Below are 24751 nucleotides of genomic sequence, written 5' to 3'. Positions count from 1 at the left end.
GTTGTAATGAGTGATTCACTACTAACATTTAAGAAGGGCCTGGATGCCTTTCTTGAAAAGTATAATATTGCAGGTTATAAATACTAGATTCCTTGATAGGGCGTTGATCCAGGGAACTAGTCTGATTGTCGTATGGAGTCGGGAAGGAATTTTTTTCCCCAATGTGGAGCTTAGTGTTTGCCTTCTTCTGGATCAACATGTTAGGCTATGGGTTGAACTAGATTGACTTAGTCTTCCTTCAACCTTAAAATCTATGTTACTATGTTAAAAACTATGACAAGTGTTCTACAAATCAGTAAGCTCTACATTGCATGTGAACCTAAGCCTATTGTGCTTCTCACAGGGAAAATGCACTAATCTAGTGCTGCCATTTACTTTAACCCCTTTCTGGCCCAAGGCATACTAATACGTATCTGTGCCCTGGGCCTTATGGGCCAGATACGTATTAGTACCTCACCAGATAGAATGTTGGTTCTTGCTCTCTGGCTTTAAGACAGCTCCATGTGATGGGGCATCCAAAACCTTATTCAGCCTCCAGCAACTCACAGCACACCGCTCCCAACGCGTTTCATTGCCTCAGCTAATCATCAGGGGAGAAGAGGGTGTCATGCGGTATAGAAGCTGGCATCAAACGCTCAGCTTATCCATTACACTGTGCCAGCTTCTATACCGCATGACACCCTCTTCTCCCCTGATGATTAGCTGAGGCAATGAAACGCGTTGGGAGCGGTGTGCTGTGAGTTGCTGGAGGCTGAATAAGGTTTTGGATGCTCCATCACATGGAGCTGTCTTAAAGCCAGATAGCAAGAACCAACATTCTATCTGGTGAGGTCGTTCCATTAACATATTTATAGGTGTTTAAAGGCTCACCATCAATTGTGTAAATGTATTAAGGTTCTTGTGGGCTGAGACACGATACGTTTGAGACACTGTCTTGAGAGCTCCGTTACTATTTTCCCGCCATTTTCTGTGTGATGTTACAGGTAGACTATGTTGGTATCACATATGGTTATATTCCTGGACATAATGAGCTATTGATTTTTAGGGTCACTCACTATCACAGACAGGCTTATACTTGTTTTTAGGTCCTTTGGACTTGTGTATTACTTTTTTATTCAGTTGTAATAAATGTTAAGTTTTAACTCTTTGTAGCACTACACTCGCTTTAAATACTCATTTTTCCTGTGTGGTTTTCTTGAACCCCTATTGCTGTACCTTGTCAAAGTGACAGTGGTCAGAATTGTAAAAATTGGCCTGTTCATTAATGTGCAAATCACCCTCGGGGGTAAAGGGGTTAATAAGTATGAACAGTCACCACTCTAAGGATGATACTGTTTGGTAGCCACTGAGTACCGACGCAAAAATCTCGCCTTTTCACTGCAAGAGGGGCCACTAAGGGTTGTGGGATTCGGCTCTGCACACTGGGATCCCACAACCGGGAAGTTCAGCCCAACCACCGCTAGAAAGTCGGGCCCTTTCGAGGAGCAGTAGGGACCCTTCTGCCCACATTTATTTTAAATATCTCCTTTTCTCGTTTGCTTCATTGGGGACACAGGAACCACTTTAAGTCTTAAAGCAGTTCTATTAGGTGGGAAATGAGACGTATACCGTAAAAAGAAAAACAGGCCATGAGACAGTAGGCTAAACCACAGCTGGCTGTAAAGACTACATGCTAAGGCTTGCATCTTAGGATAAAAGAAATTAAGTGCACTCTGTAAGGTCCAAGAATGAGTGGCAGGAACACCAAGCAGCGGACTCAGGAATATCCTACTGTGGAGGTATTACACCCTGGAATTGAGGGTAACAAGAGAAAAAATACCGGACACAAGCCCAGGGAGGAATCTGCTAGACGTCTTCTTGAATGGTTTGTTCCGAATTCCGGTTGCACGTATATCACCGCCTCAGCGATGCTTGACTAGAAGAAAACTGGATCGTCTGATATTCTACCGCGCCTGTAGAAAAGCGATCGCTGAATAGTTCAGAGATCCAATGGTTGCTCAGCAGGAGAGCTTCGGTTTGCTCCAGCAGCATGGGACTGAATACCGGGAGAAGACTCTAAAATACCAGATCTAGTCTATGTTAGATCTGAAAAGGAGATAGAGAATCCACGGCCTTAGCAAGCATGATAAAGATGGGACAAGAGAAAATTATCAAGATAGGGAAAAAAAACTAAAGATTCCCCTGGAATGTAGAAGCGCCCTGACATCAGCCATGAACCAGTCACATGACGAAAAAAGCTCAGGTGGTAGAGTAACGTCTTGGCTGCCTGTGCGATACGCCACACTGGGTCTCAGTTGGACTGACTCGCTTAAGAAGTAGCCAGAGAATCGTCTGGCTGATTCGCGTGAAACACCATACCGAGGTCTCTGCTACATGGACTGGAAAGTGGTCAGAGTACTATCGGATCTGCTTGCATCATAAGGAGAGGTCTCTGCTTGTTGTTTTGATTCACTATGGGAAGTGGTGAGCATTGTCTCGTTTACTTGTGTGAAATCTCATTCTGGTTGGTCTCTGCTTGTTGGTCTAACTCACCCTGAGGAGTGGTCAAAGCACAGTCTGGTTGGCTTGCACGATAAATCATACTGAAAGACCTCTGGCGATGGTCTGGCTCTTATCAGAAGGAGCAATTGGTCCTACGTGGATCGCCATACTGAGAAGTCTCATTTAGTAGGTCTGACTCATTAAGGGAACTGGTCAGAGCACCATCTGGTTCACTTGCATAAAATGTTCTACAGATAGGACTTCGCTTGTAGGGTCTGGACATTTGGAAGTGCAATTTCTAGCCAGAAAATTCAATATCTGACTCCCAGGATAAAGCTCTGCCATGAAAGCAGGAATGGTAAACCCAAAGAAGAAGAAGTTACAATCAAGTAGGAAATACCAATAGGTAAAAACACCTCTGGATCCCAGACCATTGTCTGCCTCCTACTTGACACTAGGCTAAACCGGTGTAGTCCAGTGCCTGCAGATGGAAGTAGTCTGCAAGGGAGGAGCCAACTATCAGTCAGCAGATAACACTCACTGTATCCCCCAATGAAGAGACTGAGAAATCATTAACGTTTGAATGAGGGCTTACTCACCCGCACCGAGTCTGCGCCGAGTCTCTGCCACTGCCTGTTCTCGGTCTACAGTGTTGATGTCACATTGACAGCGCTACAGTCACTCACTCAGGTCAGTGGCTCTGCTGGAGACTCAGCCATTGGGAGAATGAGTAAAACACATTTTTCTTTTATTTTTTACATCCAAGTGTGCCTGAGGACAGAACTTTCCTTAGACGAGAAAACTACTTGTAGACAAAGTCTTTTTGCCAAGTTGTCAGAGCAGAAAATCAAAGTTTTTTTTAGGGGACTTTGAGATTTGGAGGAGGATTGGAGTTTCCTCTCAGTTTCTGATCCAAACTCCTCAAAAACTTGTGTGCCCATAGTTTACAGCTGCTCGGTGATATGGTTGAATCGCTCCCGTGTGCATGATTTGCAACTGTTTGACAGTTTTATTACATGTGAGGAATGTGTAAGAAATAGACATTCCTCACATGTAATAAAGCTGTCAAACAGTCGCAAATCATGCACACGGGAGCGATTCAACCATATCACCGAGCAGCTATAAATACTCGGAGCTCGGCCCGAGCATACTCGCTGAAAGGGTTAATAGAACATACTCGCTCAACACTAGTTACAACCTTTTTTTTTCATGTATTTTATTAACTTATGCAAGTGGTAATATTAAATCTGCTGTTTTTAACCTTTTGTCATTTACATTTGGGGAAAATATAGGGAGACCACCTTTTATATTTAAAAAAAATATACAGTACAGACCAAAAGTTTGGACACACCTACTCATTTAAAGATTTTTCTGTATTTTCATGACTATGAAAATTGTACATTCACACTGAAGGCATCAAAACTATGAATGAACACATATGGAATTATATACTTAACAAAAAAGTGTGAAACAACTGAAAATATGTCTTATATTCTTGGTTCTTCAAAGTAGCCACCTTTTGCTTTGATGACTGCTTTGCACACTCTTGGCATTCTCTTGATGAGCTTCAAGAGGTAGTCACCGGAAATGGTTTTCACTTCACAGGTGTGCCCTGTCAGGTTTAATAAGTGGGATTTCTTGCCTTATAAATGGGGTTGGGACCATCAGTTGTGTTGTGCAGAAGTCTGGTGGATACACAGCTGATAGTACTACTGAATAGACTGTTAGAATTTGTATTATGGCAAGAAAAAAGCAGCTAAGTAAAGAAAAACGAGTGGCCATCATTACTTTAAGAAATGAAGGTCAGTCAGTCCGAAAAATTGGGCAAACTTTGAAAGTGTCCCCAAGTGCAGTTGCAAAAACCATCAAGCGCTACAAAGAAACTGGCTCACATGAAGACCGCCCCAGGAAAGGAAGACCAAGAGTCATCTCTGCTTCTGAGGATAAGTTTATCCGAGTCACCAGCCTCAGAAATCACAGGTTAACAGCAGCTCAGATTAGAGACCAGGTCAATGCCACACAGAGTTCTAGCAGCAGACACATCTCTACAACAACTGTTAAGAGGAGACTTTGTGCAGCAGGCCTTCATAGTAAAATAGCTGCTAGGAAACCACTGCTAAGGACAGGCAACAAGCAGAAGAGACTTGTTTGGGCTAAAGAACACAAGGAATGGACATTAGACCAGTGGAAATCTGTGCTTTGTTCTGATGAGTCCAAATTTGAGATCTTTGCCTCCAACCACGGTGTCTTTGTGCGACACAGAAAAGGTGAACGGATGGACTCTACATGCCTGGTTCCCACCGTGAAGCATGGAGGAGGAGGTGTGATGGTGTGGGGGTGCTTTGCTGGTGACACTGTTGGGGATTTATTCAAAATTGAAGGCATACTGAACCAGCATGGCTACCACAGCATCTTGCAGCGGCATGCTATTCCATCCGGTTTGCGTTTAGTTGGACCATCATTTATTTTTCAACATGACAATGACCCCAAACACACCTCCAGGCTGTGTAAGGGCTATCTGACCAAGAAGGAGAGTGATGGGGCGCTACGCCAGGTGACCTGGCCTCCACAGTCACCAGACCTGAACCCAATCGAGATGGTTTGGGGTGAGCAGGACCGCAGAGTGAAGGCAAATGGGCCAACAAGTGCTAAGCATCTCTGGGAACTCCTTCAAGATTGTTGGAAGACCATTTCCGGTGACTACCTCTTGAAGCTCATCAAGAGAATGCCAAGAGTGTGCAAAGCAGTCATCAAAGCAAAAGGTGGCTACTTTGAAGAACCTAGAATATAAGACATATTTTCAGTTGTTTCACACTTTTTTGTTAAGTATATAATTCCACATGTGTTAATTCATAGTTTTGATGCCTTTAGTGTGAATGTACAATTTTCAAAGTCATGAAAATACAGAGAAATCTTTAAATGAGAAGGTGTGTCCAAACTTTTGGTCTGTACTGTATATATTATTTGCATGTCTTTGCATTTTTAATTAGATTCCTTAGGTGATATGAACCTACGATCACTTGATAGCCTATACAATACACTGGAATACTGTAGTATACTATAATATTGAAGTGTATTGTAAAATAAGTGGTTTCTTAGGAAGCACAGTCCTCAGCTGGACTTCATAGGAATACTACCACGGCAGACAATGAGGCCTTAAAAAGAAACTATATACAAATGCACAGGCAACCAGCACTGCAGCGACTCCAGAAGCTCGACCTCATCAGCTGGAGCAATCAATCTCCCTCCAGAAACGAAGTAAGTCACAATTCATGCATGAAAAAAGCGAGGTGGCACATCGATGTAATAAAATCTTCTTTTATTCCATTTCCATTAAAAATGCAGGGAAGCGGCGCCTTTTGCTTTTCCGCAAAAGGTGCTGCTTCCCTGCATTTTTAACAGAAATGGAATAAAAGAAGATTTTATTACAATCGGTGTGCCACCTCGCTTTTTTCATGTATGACTTAAAAAGAGACTGGCTGCTATTACAACTTATGGGTTCATGTAGATTGAGGGGGGAGGGGTAGGTGTAAATAGGCTCAAACCTGACAGCAGTCATCTTATATACTTGTTAAATGCAGCTAGTAGTGGCATTTAAGAGGTTAAAGTGATGCTATCTGAGCTAGTACAGTCATGGCCAAAAGTTTTGAGAATGACACCAAAATTATATTTTCACATGATCTGCTGGCCTCTGGTTTTTATTAGTGTTTGTCTGATGTTTATATCACATACAGAAATATAATTGCAATCATATTATGAGTACCAATAGGTTATATTGACAGTTAGAATGAGTTAATGCAGCAAGTCAATATTTGCAGTGTTGCCCCTTCTTCTTCAAGACCTCTGTAATTCTCCCTGGCATGCTCTCAATCAACTTTTGGACCAAATCCTGACTGATAGCAGTCCATTCTTGCATAATCAATGCTTGCATTTTGCCAGAATTTGTCGGTTTTTGTTTGTCCACCCGTCTCTTGATGATTGACCACAAGTTCTCAATGGGATTAAGATCTGGGGAGTTTCCAGGCCATGGACCCAAAATCTCTATGTTTTGTTCCATGAGCCATTTAGTTATCACCTTTGCTTTATGGCAAGGTGCTCCATCATGCTGGAAAAGGCATTGTTGGGGCCAAACTGCTCTTGGACGGTTGGGAGAAGTTGCTCTTGGAGGACATTCTGGTACCATTCTTTATTCATGGCTGTGTTTTTAGGCAAGACTGTGAGTGAGCCGATTCCCTTGGCTGAGAAGCAACCCCACACATGAATGGTTTCAGGATGCTTTACAGTTGGCATGAGACAAGACTGGTGGTAGCGCTCACCTCTTCTTCTCCGAATAAGCTGTTTTCCAGATGTCCCAAACAATCGAAAAGGGGATTCATCAGAGAAAATGACTTTGCCCCAGTCCTCAGCAGTCCACTCCCTGTACCTTTTGCAGAATATCAGTCGGTCCCTGATGTTTTTTCTGGAGAAAAGTGGCTTCTTTGCTGCCCTCCTTGAATCCAGCCCTTGCTCAAAGAGTCTCCGCCTCACAGTGCGTGCAGAAGCACTCACACCAGCCTGCTGCCATTCCTGAGCAAGCTCGGCACTGCTGGTAGTCCGATCCCGCAGCTGAAACAGTTTTAAGATACGGTCCTGGCGCTTGCTGGTCTTTCTTGGGCGCCCTGGAGCCTTTTTGACAACAATGGAAGCTCTCTCCTTGAAGTTCTTGATGATGCGATAGATTGTTGACTGAGGTGCAATCTTTGTAGCTGCGATACTCTTCCCTGTTAGGCCATTTTTGTGCAGTGCAATGATGGCTGCACGTGTTTCTTTAGAGATAACCATGGTTAACTGAAGAGAAACAATGATACCAAGAACCAGCCTCCTTTTAAAGTGTCCAGTGATGTCATTCTTACTTAATCATGACTGATCGCCAGCCCTGTCCTCCTCAACACCCACACCTGTGTTAATGGATCAATCACTAAAACGATGTTAGCTGCTCCTTTTAAGGCAGAACTGCAATGATGTTGAAATGTGTTTTGGGGGTTAAAGTTCATTTTCTGGGCAAATATTGACTTTGCAAGTACAGTAATTGCTGTTAAGCTGATCACTCTTTGACATTCAGGAGTATATGCAAATTGCCATTACAAAAAATGAAGCAGTAAACTTTGGAAAAATTACTATTTGTCTCATTCTCAATACTTTTGGCCATGACTGTAATATGGTCGCATCAGTTACTCTCGGATTCCAGCTACATAAGGCAGCCAGCACTCAAGTTGTATGGAGCGGGCTCAGCTCCTGAGACTGCTCTATATAGTGATATGGGGTTTATAAATTCCCCTCAGTGTTTATACATACACCGATATTTTTTTCTGTGTCCCCCAATGCAGCGATAAGAGAAATACAAATTATATTTTGTACTTTAAAATGACTTACGATCGAATTTGTGCCAAATCTGTTTCTATTTTATGCCCTGTGTTGCGAAATATCTGGATGGCTGCCTCGGCCACTTTGTCATCATCCATACGAAGGCACTGTAGGAAAGACTCGTATGTCTCTGCCGAGTGGAATGCAGTTGGATGTGTAAAGGACAGTACCTATAAGGAAACATAAGTCAATTCATTTTACAATTAGCGTATTACTACCATTAGGAGAAGCAGCAGTGGCTAATCCATTACCAGAAACTATGCAAAACCTCAGCACAATCCACAAATAAAACAAAAGTAAAAAAAATCATGTTATCATTGCCCACCTATTAGAACTAGCTACAAAAGAAAAAAGCAGGTACAAAAGGGATTGGTACGTGCAGTGGTCAAAAGCAACACTTGCATTTCTTCTTATACTGGAGTAATACAAAAATAAAAAAATGAATACCTTAAGCAGTTCCAGTCCTGCTCGAATTGCAGAATCGGGACTCACACCTTCCTCTTCATCGTCTACAGTACCTTCAATGGATTTGTTCATCAACTTTACTAATGCACTGGAATAGAAAATGAGTTGCAAATCTATAAATGGGGGCTCAATGAGTGGGCTCTTGCTCCTGTTAATTTATTGGTCTTGCTAAAAGTGGACTACTAGATGGTGCAGTAGCAAATCAAACTTTTGTTAGAATTATTGAGCTGATCTAAATGTTAAATCCAATGGTACAACAAACCAACAAGTTATAAATACCTGATTGCTTCTGAATCTATATGCACAGGAGCTATTCTTTCCAGGAGAAATTTTACCATTTCCAAGAATGGATTAGTTGGTTGCTTAGGGTTAGCAAGTTTTCTGGCAATTTCTCGCTTTAAAAAAAAAAAAAAAAGGTTAGCCACTAAAATAACTTATTCAGTTTGGATGTGCTTGCAAAACTTGAGAAAAACACTGGATTCTTATCAGGCCATTTTACTAGATGAAAGTCATCTTCATAGGATACTATTGTGATTTAAGCTATTACAGCCAGAAAACGGATGTGAAAGCAGCCTTAAGCCACTATCAGACGAACCATGCTGCGGTGGTCCTGAACTTCATCCATATGATTAGAACTAAAGCTGGACATGAACTTTTTTCAATATTTTCAAATAATCCCCCAATACCTTCATCGGAAACAGTACTTTTGGGAGCTATATACTAAGCATTTAATAAGTTATTTCGCCCACCAAGAAAATCAAGATATGCCATATCCATCAGATATAGCGTGCTTTGTTTACTCCAGCAGTCCCATCGCCACTAAATGGAGATGATGTCAAAACATTCAAGACCAGGCTGCAGACACCCATTTTGGGGCACGCTGGGGGCCCCAGAGATCAGACCCCTAACAATCAGCAAGTTATTCACTAGCTATTGTTTTTTGGAATAACCTTTTAATCTTAATTTCTAAAATTTAAAAACAAAATCTCAGCTTTCTTACCACACAGATATCCGCCTGTTTACATGAACATGTTGGGCTTATGAGCAACTCAAGTTGAGATCGAAGCTTCTCGTCATCACCCAAAACCTGATTGAACTTTTTGACAAAATCTTGTGCTTTTCCAGGATCAGGTAAATTTTCTATAAAATAGGTAAGAAAACAAATTAAACCGTAATCTGAATCTCAGGATAATAAACCGTGAAACATTCTTATAAATGAACAGAAAAACAAAATTTCCCAGCTTTTTAACCTTGCAATTGGCATCCAAAACTGATCCCTATGTAGATAAGATGACACTGACTTAGGAGAGAATTACTCACTTGCTATTGTCATTAATTTTCCGAACATGGCTGAATTGTTAGCTTCTGACTGAAAAGAGATATAAGAAAATATGCATAAAGTACAATTATAGAATAAAATGTGATTAAAACATACATTGGTCATGTAAAGGAGCCAAATATATCATCTCGTACATCTGCCACTTGTAATAGAAGCTGTTCAGAAACAAAAATCACAAGACCTCTCTTGACCATAAAGCAGACAAGACAACATTTTGGAAGTGCAATATATATGTAAAATTAGGGTGGGATAAAACAAACTTACTGTTGGCTGCTTGTGTAAGTCTAATAACTCCCGGACGTGGCTCCTTAGCATATTCTGACATTTCCACATTTCATTTAGTGCCCTGTAAATTAAGAAAACCACATCTTTATAGGGATCTGACACCATTTACCCTTTAAAATATTCCTCTGGACGCTCTGAAATGATCATTTCCAGTTTCAGGAAACCCCTGCTGTAGTTTAAGAAAAAAATTATTTTATCACTCTCTGGCGTTCCAGTGCTGAGTGTCCGCTGCTACTCAGTGTGTTAGTATGTGTATGTCAACAGTGCTGCAGCCAATCGCTGAGTTCAGCAGCGCTGCTCAAGTTGATGGCACGATCTACTGAGCTCAGCGATTGGCTGCAGTGCTATAAATGTGATGTCAGAAGTGCACACATTAAGAGACATTCAGAGGAGCGACAGAAACACCACATTGGACCTGGGAAGGATGAGTAAAACGCAGTTTGTTTTAAAAAAAAAATGCAGCCGGGGACAAGTTTTCGGAAAACTAAAAAAAAAACCTTTAACTTAGTAAATGGAGTATTTCTACAGCTCAAATTCAATATATGGACTGTGAATAGCTAAAGAATCAATGAGCAACAATATGGGGCAGAAAGCCGTAGTCTTGTATAATGGACATAAAGCTATCTGCATAAACCCATCATTTACATTAGTTTATCAGAGGAGTTATCCAGCACCTCTCACATCTGCACAAGATGATGCTGCACTGATGGCCTCACAATTTATCAGCTCTTTTCCTATTAATTAGAATAGTAAATATGCACAATGCCTTCCAGTCATGAACGAAACCTGGAAAATAGCTACTACTGGCACATCAGCCGTGCCCTCACCTTCTGTCTGAAGTGAGAGGCGCAGGATAATCCCTCTAGCCAATGAATTATTTATCCTGATAAAGGACACTATAACCAAGTATCTCAGCTGAGAACTCTGAACTTCACCTCGTCCAGAAAAGAATGAGGCTGGACATGAAAGTACTAATCTGACCTGTACTTCGTGTACTCACTTCACAGCGTTTGGATCCAGACTTGCATACAAATAATACAGACATTTCATTCTTTCTTCAGTTTCAAGATTGTGGGGTACTAGATACTGGGCGAAAATTTTCTCTACAAGTAACCTAGCAGAAAGAAAAGATAAATATGATTGAGTAGATTATTTGTACAAGATGTCTGTATATATATATTAATAGAACTCTATTTGATGGGAATAACCATCACAGCTTAAAAAAAAATACTAACTTGTCATCAATGCTGTTTTGGTAATATATATGTAAAAGTTTATCCTTTATCCAGCTGACTTTTTCGCCAACTTCCTTCCCCGCTTCGGCGTGCAGACAGTACTTTTTGTACAGCTGAGCGAGGCCCATCATAGCTTCCTTCCTGACTCTCCACTGCATAGATAGAAGAGGCAATGCACGTTTTATCACAACATTTATGGACAGTTATGAAATGATTCAGTCAAAATGAGTGTACAGGTAAATTAATACTGTGTATATGTCAAGCGCTTTATTTCTTACCCTCTTGTCCAATGTTCTCTCGCGTACAAAACCAAGCAGCTGATCATTGACCAGAGAAAGATCCTTCTTCCCAGCTGTAATAATCGTCACTATAACATCGTGCCGAATTGCTTCTTCAGGATCGTGCGATCTAACTTTCAGAAACTCTGCAAAGAGATTCGAAACTTTGCAAATGCCAGCAAAAAATATACATATACATAATATATACATAATTATATTTATATAATACACACACACACAGACACAATATAAGTATAAAACGATCATGGCTCAAATTAGGCCTACATTTTAATTTAGGGTATTAATACGGATTTATGCCTACATTTGCAGGAAATATCCTAAATATCAATTCCAATAAAAAACAAAACAAAAAAATCTTCCTTCGTATTAAATCATGGTGGCCCGAGACTGATCAGCTGTAGTGGTAGCTCTACAAATAGCCCTTCACTGTCAACCAGGCTCAGCTCTGTAGCTTTAGTAGCGGCCATGCTCAGGATTACACTTTTCCGTAGCTGCGTTACATTCAGTTGCATGGGACTGGTCAGTAATAGCAGGCATATACACTACCAGGTGACAATGAAGGAGATGCATCATTTGCCAGAGAGCTATCGTCCCTTCAAAGAGTTGATCGACAGGGTTGCAGTGAGTTGGCCACTTGATGTAATATTCATGAATTTTACATTACCAGGTATCCAGTGTTATTACTAAGCAATAGTTCACGACTTACCTGTGAGATCTTTAGCCAGGTCAGGATGGTTCATTAAACAGTGACTTGCAAATTTCACACTTTCCAATCTGACCGGAACATGGATATCATTAAAGCTAAAAAAGAGAACATATGAAAGTCAGATCAAGTGTAAAGACTATTCGTATTTGTCAGAAATACTGACAATAATGGTCTAAGAGGAAAGAGCTCAAAGCCTACTATATAAACAGACACATCTGCAAGAATAATCGATGTCTTGTAAACCCAAATGTATACAAAATCCTTAAGATTATATATTACAGGAAAAACATATCTTTATCTTCAGATATTGTGTTAAACTGGGCCTGATGGAGACCAGAGTGGTCTTAAAAGCTTTTAATTTGTCATCAGCCATTATTAAGTATCAGCCACTTAGGATTCTCAATTTTTATTATTTTAAACATTATATTGCAACCTTGATAGAAAACTATATTTCTTGCACTGAAGAAAATAATGACAGATGATTTAAAACCAATCTCACTGCAGCATGAAATCTGTGCAACCGGGCTAGATGTCAACATTTCACATCTCGTGACTGGCAAGGGGAGAATCTGCAATACTCCTGAATTATAAAGCTCTCGTCAAGAGGAAGTCCACTAGATCAAAGTTTTCTGCTATTTTTTCCCACATTACCTATGAACTATTATCTCTCAAATGACGTCTAGAATTATTTGTCCTCACATCATCCTAAAGGTTTATGTGGGTCTCAGTTCGTGGATGTCTAGCAACAATATTTTGAGATGAACTTTTGAAAAATATATGTCATAGAAAAAAGTCAGCTGTTGTAATAGGTAGGGGGTCCAGGTGCTGAGACCCCCCAGAGGCAATCAGCAATCCTCCGGAAAAACTGAAGGCAGCTTAATAGAAACTCTATGATATGCTGGAGGAGAACAGGTCTCATCTGAGCACTTCTGTGCCTTCATTTTAGAGAGTCTCCTTCTCTGCCCCCACTGACATGTCTCTACGACAAACGTGCAGATACACTTTTAAGTTAATTACATACCCATTCACACAGCGGTAGTCTAACAGACACACTCACCGGCCAAGGAAGCACTGCCACAGGGGACGGTTCTGATTTGCCAAGTCTGAATCTTTAGAACCAAAAAGTTTTGCGAGAAGTCGAACAACAGCCAGACGTTCCTCTCCATCGTTACTCTGAGAAGAAAGGCGATGGCATAAAATGTAGATGCTAAATAATGGGAGACCTACAAATTCTGTGCAATTAAATCAGTTGGCAATAAACCAACGGCTTATTCTAATCTAATGGGCATAAAGAGAGGTTATATAATTTAGGGAATACATTCTGGAAACCTATTAGGCCATTTTGTGTAAGAGGGGGCTACACATAGAGGTCTGAGTGGAGACCGGTTACAAACAGCCACGTACCCAGCACCTGTGGGCTCTACAGGGGCAGCCTGGTGATTTTAATGAGCTTTGTGTAATGCTTCAGCTCTCCTTTGGGGGGCGCTGCAGGGAAATTGAAAAGTTGCTGCCATGTTCTCCCACAGATTGCTTAGGGGCTGCTATACAAGTTTCTCTTCAGGAGACCCTTGTAACAGTGGATATCTCTTCTAAAATAAAAATGGAGGACTATGAGTCAAATTCAGAGGCTGAAACTACACTGCTCAAAAAAATAAAGGGAACACTCAAATAACACATCCTAGATGTGAATGAATGAAATATTCTCATTGAATACTTTGTTCTGTACAAAGTTGAATGTGCTGACAACAAAATCACACAAAAATCATCAATGGAAATCAAATTTATTAACCAATGGAGGCCTGGATTTGGAGTCACCCCCAAAATTAAAGTGGAAAAACACACTACAGGCTGATCCAACTTTGATGTAATGTCCTTAAAACAAGTCAAAATGAGGCTCAGTATTGTGTGTGGCCTCCACGTGCCTGTATGACCTCCCTACAATGCCTGGGCATGCTCCTGATGAGGTTGCGGATGGTCTCCTGTGGGATCTCCTCCCAGACCTGGACTAAAGCATCCGCCAACTCCTGGACAGTCTGTGGTGCAACGTGACGTTGGTGGATGGAGCGAGACATGATGTCCCAGATGTGCTCAATCGGATTCAGGTCTGGGGAACGGGCGAGCCAGTCCATAGCTTCAATGCCTTCATCTTGCAGGAACTGCTGACACACTCCAGCCACATGAGGTCTGGCATTGTCCTGCATTAGGAGGAACTCAGGGCCAACTGCACCAGCATATGGTCTCACAAGGAGTCTGAGGATCTCATCTCGGTACCTAATGACAGTCAGGCTACCTCTGGCAAGCACATGGGAGGGCTGTGCGGCCCTCCAAAGAAATGCCACCCCACACCATTACTGACCCACTGCCAAACCGGTCATGCTGAAGGATGTTGCAGGCAGCAGATCGCTCTCCACGGCGTCTCCAGACTCCGTCTGTCACATGTGCTCAGTGTGAACCTGCTTTCATCTGTGAAGAGCACAGGGCGCCAGTGGCGACTTTGCCAATCCTGGTGTTCTGTGGCAAATGCCAAAAGTCCTGCACGGTGTTGGACTGTGAGCACAGCCCCCATCTGTGGACGTCGGGCCCTCATACCACCCTCATGCAGTCGGTTTCTAACCGTTTGTGCAGACACATGCACATTTGTGACCTGCTGGAGGTCATTTTGCAGGGCTCTAGCAGTGCTCCTCCTGTTCCTCCTTGCACAAAGGAGGAGGTAACGGTCCTGCTGCTGGGTTGTTGCCCTCCTATGGCTCCCTCCACATCTCCTGGTATCTGCTCCATGCTCTGGACACTACGCTGACAGACACAGCTACCCTTCTTGCCACAGCTCGCACTGATGTGCCATCCTGGATGAACTGCACTACCTGAGCAACTTCTGTGGGTTGTACTGTAGACACCGCCTCATGCTACTGTACCTCTAGGGGTGAGAGCAATGGCAAAATGAAAAAGTGACCAAAACAACAGCCAAAAAGGATGAGAACAGAGAAATGGTCTGTGGCCACCACCTGCAGAACCACTCCTTTATAGGGGATATCTTGCTAATTGCCTATCATTTCTACCAGTCGTCTGTTCCATTTGCACAACAGCAGGAGAAATTGATTCATAATCAGTGTTGCTTCATAACTGGACAGGTAGATTTCACAGAAGTGTTATTGACTTGTTTAAGTGTTCCCTTTATTTTTTTGAGCAGTGTACAAAGTGTAATAGTACGGCAGGAAGCAGTGAGGGGTTTCTAGGTAACATTGGCCATCTGGCTCCTAGATTTGACCTATCCTACATTAGAAGTCACCTGTGAGCCCAGTAATATTTATTTTAAGATCCTGAAAATGCTGGTGGAATAGGGAACAATAATCATATTACTACTAAAACTGAAATTAGGGAATCCTCTTCTATAGCCAGCGTCTCCATTTAACACCCATAAGTAGGTGTTATATCCATATGATAGTATAGATGGCACACCACTCTTGAGCATCTACAACATGGGTAACAGCCTTAAAAAAAAATTATTTTTAGGTAAAGAAAAATTAGGAGTCCTTGGCTTACCTTTAGCTTAAATTCCAGCTGTGGCATTACAGAAACCAGCAGATTAGGATCTATTGCAAACAGCTCTTGAATGAGGTCAAAAACGTGCTCTGACAGGTCACTTACTGACGATTTTCCCAGCACCAAAACCTGGTTGAAAAACTATTGGGTAAAGAAGAAAAATGATTTAACAAAAATGAAGGAAATATTGGACCTAAAAATAAAACTTTAAATCTTTATTCTCATTTCAGCCTTTTTTTATTTCGCTCGGATGGAATAACTAACTGCTGGGGCAAAGAAAACAGGGAGAGTCTATAGCTCCAGCAGTGGAGATGGATGGACTCAGCCCAGCTATAAACGGCAGACATGGGAAAAACCTTTTAGGGCTCTGTTATTCTAAAATGTCATAAAACTTTGAAACAGCCTGATTTTTATATGTAATAAGTGTTTTTATGCCATTCTTGTTGCCATTATTTATTTTTAGTTATTTTGTGCCTACATGTATGCGAAATGACTGAATCCCATCTTGTTACTTTGCATATGACTATCGTGGCTTAGGACGGCTTTTCTATGCCCTATCGAGAAGACAGAAGCAAAAATACTGGAATAAATTGCTGAACCACAGAGTATAAAAAATGGCTGCTACACATACAGAACCCACGGGCCAGAAAGAGCATGTGTCAGTAACCTGAGCACTACAGCTCTCTACAGGCCCATAGTTTGACAGAAAACCAAACCATAACTTGATGGAAATATACACATTGCAATCAACACACAAAATAAAGTACCTACATTTGCAATGCAGGGTTCAATGGTCTGAACAGTTCTCTTTAACAGAACTTTGGCAAGATCAAACGCCTGCTTGTTTAAATTCTGGTGGAAATACAGAAAGAAAAAAATAATTAAGTTCATCTTTAAGAGAAAAACAGAAAAAAACAAATCACAAAACCAAGTGTGAAATGTGCAATTAGTGCAGACTATTTGCAAATATCAATGATGACGCACTACCAGCCAGTATAGAATGGAAAGCAGCCCAAAAAGATGAAACATTGTGAGATTTACTAAGGTGGAAAGCTGGTGGCCAAATAGAATATTTATGCCAAAGATAAATCAAATAACATCAACATAACTACATGTGAACTGACTGAAGGTCTGAAGAATTTACAGAAAACAATTTACAATGTGCTTCCTGCAGCCACCACTAGAGGGAACACAGAAGCTTTCTGAATTAGTTTTATACAGAATTCATTAAAAGGGATTGTCCATTACTAGGCAACATCTTCTTAACGGCTGCAGTGCCCCACATAAAATAAAATTATATCCCTACGTCCTGGACCGGCCTCTCCTGTGATGTCGGTGTTGTGATCCCTGGGTGTCATGTGGTCGGTGATTGGCTGCAGCCTTTCAGTATCCCGTAAGAGTGGACGTCCTTAAAGTCATGTGACAGCCAGGAATCACAACACTGACATCGCGGGCACAGTACCTGTCTGGGAAGTTATTTATTTTCTTCCTAGTTTATGAGAGGCACTTAAAGTGAACCTATCATCAGGATTTATCCTTAGAAAGTATTAGGAGCGTTTATCAGGCTCCCAACCCTCTCTATATTGATGCTTGTAGTAGCTCTAACGGTAAATGTATGTGTATAAAAACTAATTGACGGTCCCAGCTCTTCCTGCCTTTAGTCACCGGACTATTCTAGAATTCCTGTCAATCAGTGCCACTGTACAGGGGCAGCGTGCTCACGGCAGTGCAAGCACCATCCGGCAGCATGCTCACGGCAGTGCAAGCACCATCCGGCAGCATGCTCACGGCAGTGCAAGCACCATCCGGCAGCATGCTCACGGCAGTGCAAGCACCATCCGGCAGCATGCTCACGGCAGTGCAAGCACCATCCGGCAGCATGCTCACGGCAGTGCAAGCACCATCCGGCAGCATGCTCACGGCAGTGCAAGCACCATCCAGCAGCATGCTCACGGCAGTGCAAGCACCATCCGGCAGCATGCTCACGGCAGTGCAAGCACCATCCGGTAGCATGCTCACGGCAGTGCAAGCACCATCCGGCAGCATGCTCACCAGGGCTGTGGAGTCGCTAAGCCAAATCTCCGACTCAGACTCCTCAATTTCCATGACACCGACTACATCTCCGACTTCACGACTCCGACTCCCTCATACATGGCTCATGTGTAAGTGATAAATTTACTGTAGCACAGATTCATCTCAGCTAAAAGTCTAGACCCTTAGATCAGGAATAGGACAGACATTTATAGGACATTTCATAACTTTCCCAAATTCTTATGAAAAAATGTTCCCCACAAACGGCACTGAACAACTGTACCCAATTTATTATATATTTTGGGAGCTGAGTCGGTCCATTAATAATCTTTATTTTTATATAGCGCTAACATATTAAGCAGCGCTTTACACACATTATATACCGTCCATTTTATACCGTCTCCGATTCCGACTCCACAGCCCTGAATTGCTCACAGCAGTGCAAGTACCAGCTAAGCGCTAATACAGGCATCATTAAATAGGGTATTAGGAGGCTGATAATGGGTAAATCCTGATGACTGTCACCCTATAAATAATGGGATTGTCTGGTAGTGGACAATCTCTTTACTAACACAGTAAGTAGTAGCCCTCTGTAGTGACAGCCATAATGTAATCACTTCGATATCTCTGGTTCTCACGTCTAACACTTAGCATCCGTATTTCATACTTTTTCTCAGTATTGGTAGGGGCCTCAGGTAAAACCCCCAGTGATCACATGACGGCATATCCTATCAATAGGTTTGCAATATGTACAGGTTAAAAAATAATAATTTCTCTATCGCTGAACTATATAATGGACCCAACACTGTACAGGTCTGGAATTAACCAATTATTATTTTCCTGTCAGAATATTGTTTCATTTCAGCACTGTATGAAATGTCTGAAAAGTAAAGATGTGCTAGGAAAGCACTTTGTGCATATGTCATACTCACATTGTACGGGTGGATACTTTTGGCCTCAGTTGGGCATTCACCAGTAATACAAACCATGCAGTATACATGTTGTAGATTTTTAATATGGCAGCTAATGGGTATGAATGTCACATGAGGTCTAGCTTGAATGGAGGCTATAAAAGCACTGCAAAGCTCTGTGTAAAAACAATCTCACAAACTTTAATTTTAATGGGACTCTGTCCGCACTTTGGAGTTATCCGACCTCTACTATGGCCATACAGGGCATAGAAAAGTTAATCTATACATACCTGTATGGCCCATAGAAGAGGTTTGATTACAGAGAAAAGCGCATTAATCAATTCTATTTTGTACAGGCTTGGCATCTGGGGGACGCCAAGCAATCCCAGCCTATGTGCTTATTATTCCCCCAAATCCCCGCCTGTATGCTTAATTATTATATCCCCCCTTCCCTGCATGTCACAGGGCCTTGTGACGTGCCCTGTGCTCCCTGACTTCCCGGGCATGTGCAAAGCACCACTCACATAGAGCGCGCTTTGCTTCATCCTGGCCCGGTCTGCCTGTGCTTTGCGCTGCAGGTTTCTATTGCGCAGGCGCCGGGGAGTCACTGTCACTTCCCGGTGCCCCTGCGCAATAGAACCCTGCAGCGCAGACACAGGCAGACGGGGCCAGAATGAAGCAAAGCGCGCTCTATGTGAGTGGTGCTTTGCACATGCCCGGGAAGTCAGGGAGCACAGGGCACGTCACAAGGCCCTGTGACATGCAGGGAAGGGGGGATATAATAATTAAGCGTACAGGCGGGGATTTGGGGGAATAATAAGCACATAGGCGGGGATTGCTTGGCATCCCCCAGATGCCAAGCCTGTACAAAATAGAATTGATTAAAGTGCTTTTCTCTGCACTCAGACCTCTACTATGGGCCATACAGGTATGTATAGATTTACTTTTCTATACCCTGTATGGCCATAGTAGAGGTCGGATAACTCCAAAGTGCGGACAGATTCCCTATAAAAAAGGTTAAAAACTTATATGGACTATAAGAAAATCATGAAAAAAAAAAATATTGTTTTATTATATCAACAACACATAAAAACTGTTAAAAATGGTTCAATCCGTTAGTAAATAAAGAGATATTAACTTAGCTGGTGGAAAGGCCATAATGTGTATATAGTATATACTAAGAGCCGCAATTTACACAGGTTTGGCTCAGTAGCTCACATTCAATAGACTATGCTATCTACAGCTCTGGCAAAAATTAAAAGACCACTGAACAGTTTTCTATTGGAAAGACTGGTGGAAAGCATGCCAAGACAAATGAAAGCTGTGATTAAAAATCATGGTTAGTCCACCAAATATTGCCAAATATTTCACAGTTAAAACATGAGCAATTTGAGGTCTGAAAGCACTGTTTCTTTTTTAGTATTTTGACGCTTTATCATTTGCTGCAAATAAATACAACATTTTTAGCTTTGAATTTCGGAGACATGTTGTCAGTAGCTTATAGACTAAAACAACAATGTACATTTTACTCAAAAATATACTTATGAAGAGAAAAATCAGAAAAAATGAAAATTTCGCAGTGGTCTCTTAATTTTTGCCAGAGCTGTATATGTGGTGCTAATAAGTATATCCAAGTTGCATATATCATAGCAGTTAGGTCAGAACAAAGATGCATAGTTCTGGTCAATCCATATGGTAGCATACATATGTAGTTACACAGCCATCCATGTGAAGTGCTGTAACACAGAGGTGTAGAAATTCTTACCCTGATGAAGTGCTAAATAGAAAAGATATGCCAAGTATTAAGTACATGACATGGTGGGTGCAGCCTGCAAGATGTGAGCAGATGTGTAGAGCAGCTCCTGAAATAATCCTTCATTTATTCAGATATCTCCTGGATTTGGTTTGCATCTACTCTAAAATCTCCTGCAAGCTCTCTGCTCTAGTCGTGTGGTCCCAGACACTGTTGTGTGCATAAAAACCTGCATTATGACCCGGCAGAAGAACAGAGCGGGATGCGAGGCCGGGCTCTCCAACATGGAGCTGTCTGATAAAGACAGAGCGACGGATCGTGCTACACGCCTGGAGCGCTATGCCAGAGTGGCTCGTAAGGGACCGGATGCTACTTCTCCTGAATTGGAGGAACAGCCGGGGGACCCGGGAGCACATGTTGCAGAGGATGCTTTTAAGATGGTATCTTTCCCCTCCAGGACTATCAATCCTGCTTCTCCTGAAAACCTGCCCAGTAAAGCTCACAGGGACACTGATCGGAGAGATGTGCAGGGTCTTTACATGTACAACCAACTATGCGTACGTGATGTATCTGCGGCAGTTTCACCCTGTAATACCACTCTGGGCTCCATGAATATACATATGGCCAGTCTCAAAGAGGACATCTCCTTGATAAAAAGAGACTTTAAAAAAGTGAATGGAAGAGGTTGAAGGCAGAGTGAGTACACTTGAAGAACAGATTTCTATCATCCAGAAAGATGCTAAAAATAATGCGCAGAATATTAATATGCTCTTAAACAAGATGGATGGTCTGGAAAACAGATTGAGAAAAATTATTATAGGACTGGTCGGGGTTCCAGAAAGAGCGGAGGGAATAGATGCGGTGGCCTTTTTTGAAAATTGGCTCATACAGAGCTTTGGAAAGGACTACCACCTGTTTGCCATAGAGGGGCCACAGGGTTCCACTGCACCCATTATCTCCTGGGACACCACCTCACTCTGTGCAGATTAAGCTGCTCCATTTTAAAGATGCACTATCTTATACAAAGCCAGAGATCACCCTAATCTGATTACTGAGGAGAGGAAAACATCCTTTATTTCCAGATTTCTCTGTGGAGGTTCAGAAAAAGAGAGCAGACTTTAAGGATATAAAGAAATGCTTGCGTGTTTTAGACGTCTCCTATCCTGCTCAGCTGAGTAACTGCTTTTGGTAAAGTCCATATATGCTCCAAAGAAGCGCTTCCGTGGATGGACTCCAACTAAGGGAGGTTATGACATGACGGGCGGTGACCCATGATGTATCGCATGCTGGGAGAAGTGGTTATGGCTGAGTGCCTATCATTTTCTACTGCTGATATAAGCCATGTTGATATCTTTCATTCTAAAAGTACCTACGGGATGGTTATGTGTAAGAATGTTATCCATTTACATCAATAAGCTTACGATACAGGTCTTCCTTGTTGGTCTGCTTCTGGTAATGGCCCATTCTCTCTTCCAGAGAAGAATGTCTTTTTGTGTTTTCTTTCTGTTCTTTAGTTATAGGGCATTGGGTTACTTTTATTTTAGAACACAAGATATATTCAATGAGCAACTATGAGATTATAATTATAGATAATACGGACGCATTCAGCCCATTTGTCTCCGATTATAACAAGGCTCAAAATTTATGTGGTCAGTTTATTGGTACACAGCTCCATCTCTTTTACTTATATTAAGTCATCCATAGATAAAGATGGGAGATATGCATGTCTTGTGCGCTCCATCTATAATATAACTATAATACTGGTTGCCCTCTATATTGCTCCCCCCTATTCTTATGAAATACTTAAAAAGAATTATCAAGAGATTTTAGAGCTAAATGTCCACCCAGTGTAAGAAAACTTGGTTTGAGTCGAAGATCATGGGTCCTCCAGCAAGACAATGACCCGAAGCACACATCCAAAAGTACACAGGCATGGTTGAAAAAAGAAAAAATGGACTGTTTTAAAATGGCCAGCAATGAGTCCTGGCCTCAATCCCATTGAAAATCTTTGGCGTGAGCTGAAATCTGCCATTGGGATAAAGAACCCTGCAAACATTCAAGAGCTTGAACAAACTGCAAAGGAAGAGTGGGAGAAAATTCCAGCTGAGAAATGCAAGAAGCTTATAGATGGCTACAAGAAACGTTTGGAGGCCGTCAGCAATGCCAAAGGGTGTGCAACCAAGTATTAATTAGGGGTGCCTTTATTGCTGCACATGCTTTTTATTCAGTTTTTTTTTTCCTTTGAAATTGCAACATGGAAATTGAAAAACAATGTTTTATTGTTGTATTACTTTGAACCACTATTTAAAAAATATTGAGGATATAACTTTGGAATATTTCCATTCATTTCTGAAGATACTGAACAGTCTATGAAAAAATGAAGGGGTGCCAATAATGGTGAGCAGCACCATACAGAATAATGCTCCATACAAAATAATGGACCCCATTTAATGCTACATAAAGAATAATGGACCCCATATAATGCTCTACACAGTATAACAGACCCCATATATTGCTCCATACAGAATAACAGACCCTGTATAATGCTCCATACAGTATAATGGGCCCCATATATTGCTCCATACAGAATAACGGACCTCATATATTGCTCCATACAGAATAATAGACCCCATATATTGCTCCATACAGAATAATAGACCCTATATAATGCTCCACACAGTATAATGGACCCCATATAATGCTCCACCCAGTATAATGGACCCCATATAATGCTCCACACAGAACAATGGATCCCATATATTGCTCCACACAGAAGAATGGACCCTATATATTGCTCCATACAGTATAATGGACCCCATATATTGCTCCACCCAGTATAATGGACCCCATATAATGCTCCATACAGAATAATGGGCCCCATACATTGCTCCAAAGAATATGTAAAAAAAAAAAATAAAAAAAAAAAAAATCAAATGCTTGCCTCTCCTCGCTGACAGCGGGTCCGGGACTTCTCAGCATCCTCAGACTCTCTGCACTGCGATAGCACAGACGCAGGGCTGTGGAGTCGGAGTCAGTATAAAATGGACCGACTCCTAAAATATATAATAAATTGGGCACAGTAGTTCCATGCAGTTTGTGGGGAATATTTTTTCATAAGAATTTGGGAAAGTTATGAAATGTCCTATAAATGTCTGTCCTATTCCTGATCTAAGGGTCTAGACTTTTAGCTGAGATGAATCTGTGCTACAGTAAATTTATCACTTAAACATGAGCCATGTATGAGGGAGTCTGGGTCGGTGTCATGGAAATTGAGGAGTCGGAGCTTTGGCTTACCGACTCCATTGCCTTGCACAGATGGCGCGCTGTAATAACGTCATCGCGCCCTCTGCCCTGAGAAGTCACAGAGTCAGAAGACACGGAAGACAACGGAGCTGCGGTGGAACAGGGAGAGGCGAGTATTTTAAGTGACAGGGCCCTAAGCAAACGGGATGGGGGGGGCACTTGCGGGCGCTGGTACGGGGCGGCCCCATGACGGCGAGTGGACCTCCCCGCTTGCTCAGGAGTGCGCCGAGTGGTGAAACCGGCCCTGGCCAAAAATATGTATTATTGGAGTCATACCAGGTCTGCCTGGGGAGGATCCCAGTGGCAACTGGTACAGCCAGAATACCGTATATTGCAAGAACAACCATTGCTTCTCACTGGATACAACCTATTTCACCATGCACAGGTGAATTTATCAATAGAGTAAATGGGTTTATACATATATATATATATATATATATATATATATATATATATATATATATATATATATATAAAAAAGGAATGTAATTAAAAGATGTGATAATATTTGGGGTCCTTGGATCAACACCCCAGACTTACGCAGAGAATCCTACTGTTGGAAAATATTTTCACCTCTCTACATACACTAAACTAACTTTCCCTTCCTAGGTTGGTAATAAACCGTGTAAATGGACACTTGCTGGGCGGCAAATAACTTCTTTACAAGCTGAATCAGAGGAATTACTCTTGGTCTTATCTGCACATGTGGAAACGTCGATATGTCACACAGAAGATACTCTTTACTCTTCCTATAAGAAAACAGTTCCAGGACTTGTGTTTTGGAAGGGTGGGGGGTTATAATCTTTTCTGTTTTTGTTTGTGATTCACTTGGCGAGATGTTCCCTGTGGTTGCTATTATTTGGAAAAGGTTTAATAAAAAGAATTTGATTTTTTTTAAAAAAAAAAACGTGATATAGGTATGGCTGTAAGGTAAGTAATGAAGTTATACCTATTCAGAGTGATGGTTGAAACCTCTCCAAGCGCGTTTCGCCTCTTCTTT

At 41.7% G+C, this 24751-nt stretch overlaps 1 protein-coding gene across 4 annotated transcripts in view; it reads right to left on the bottom strand.

Annotated features, from left to right (window-relative positions):
- PDS5A (PDS5 cohesin associated factor A) overlaps window positions 1–24751 on the bottom strand; it is a 134953-nt gene that overhangs the window by 58573 nt on the left and 51629 nt on the right. For all 4 annotated transcript variants that reach the window (XM_073645828.1, XM_073645835.1, XM_073645817.1 and 1 more), the window contains exons 7-19: window positions 16525–16605; window positions 15754–15894; window positions 13271–13386; window positions 12214–12308; window positions 11487–11632; window positions 11209–11360; window positions 10974–11087; window positions 9953–10034; window positions 9670–9718; window positions 9350–9489; window positions 8629–8744; window positions 8332–8437; window positions 7894–8054 (exon numbers count right to left, since the gene is read on the bottom strand). In XM_073645828.1, the coding sequence (XP_073501929.1) occupies window positions 7894–8054; window positions 8332–8437; window positions 8629–8744; window positions 9350–9489; window positions 9670–9718; window positions 9953–10034; window positions 10974–11087; window positions 11209–11360; window positions 11487–11632; window positions 12214–12308; window positions 13271–13386; window positions 15754–15894; window positions 16525–16605 (1499 nt within the window). The remainder of the gene's footprint in view (window positions 1–7893; window positions 8055–8331; window positions 8438–8628; window positions 8745–9349; window positions 9490–9669; window positions 9719–9952; window positions 10035–10973; window positions 11088–11208; window positions 11361–11486; window positions 11633–12213; window positions 12309–13270; window positions 13387–15753; window positions 15895–16524; window positions 16606–24751) is intronic.

The sequence above is a fragment of the Phyllobates terribilis genome, unplaced genomic scaffold (genome assembly GCF_046119375.1).
Source record: "Phyllobates terribilis strain yellow unplaced genomic scaffold, ASM4611937v1 Scaffold_1__5_contigs__length_1240528914, whole genome shotgun sequence".
NCBI classification, from domain to species: Eukaryota; Metazoa; Chordata; class Amphibia; order Anura; family Dendrobatidae; genus Phyllobates; species Phyllobates terribilis.
The sequence above is the reverse complement of the archived record's forward strand: the minus strand, read 5'-3'. Positions and strand labels throughout refer to the sequence as shown.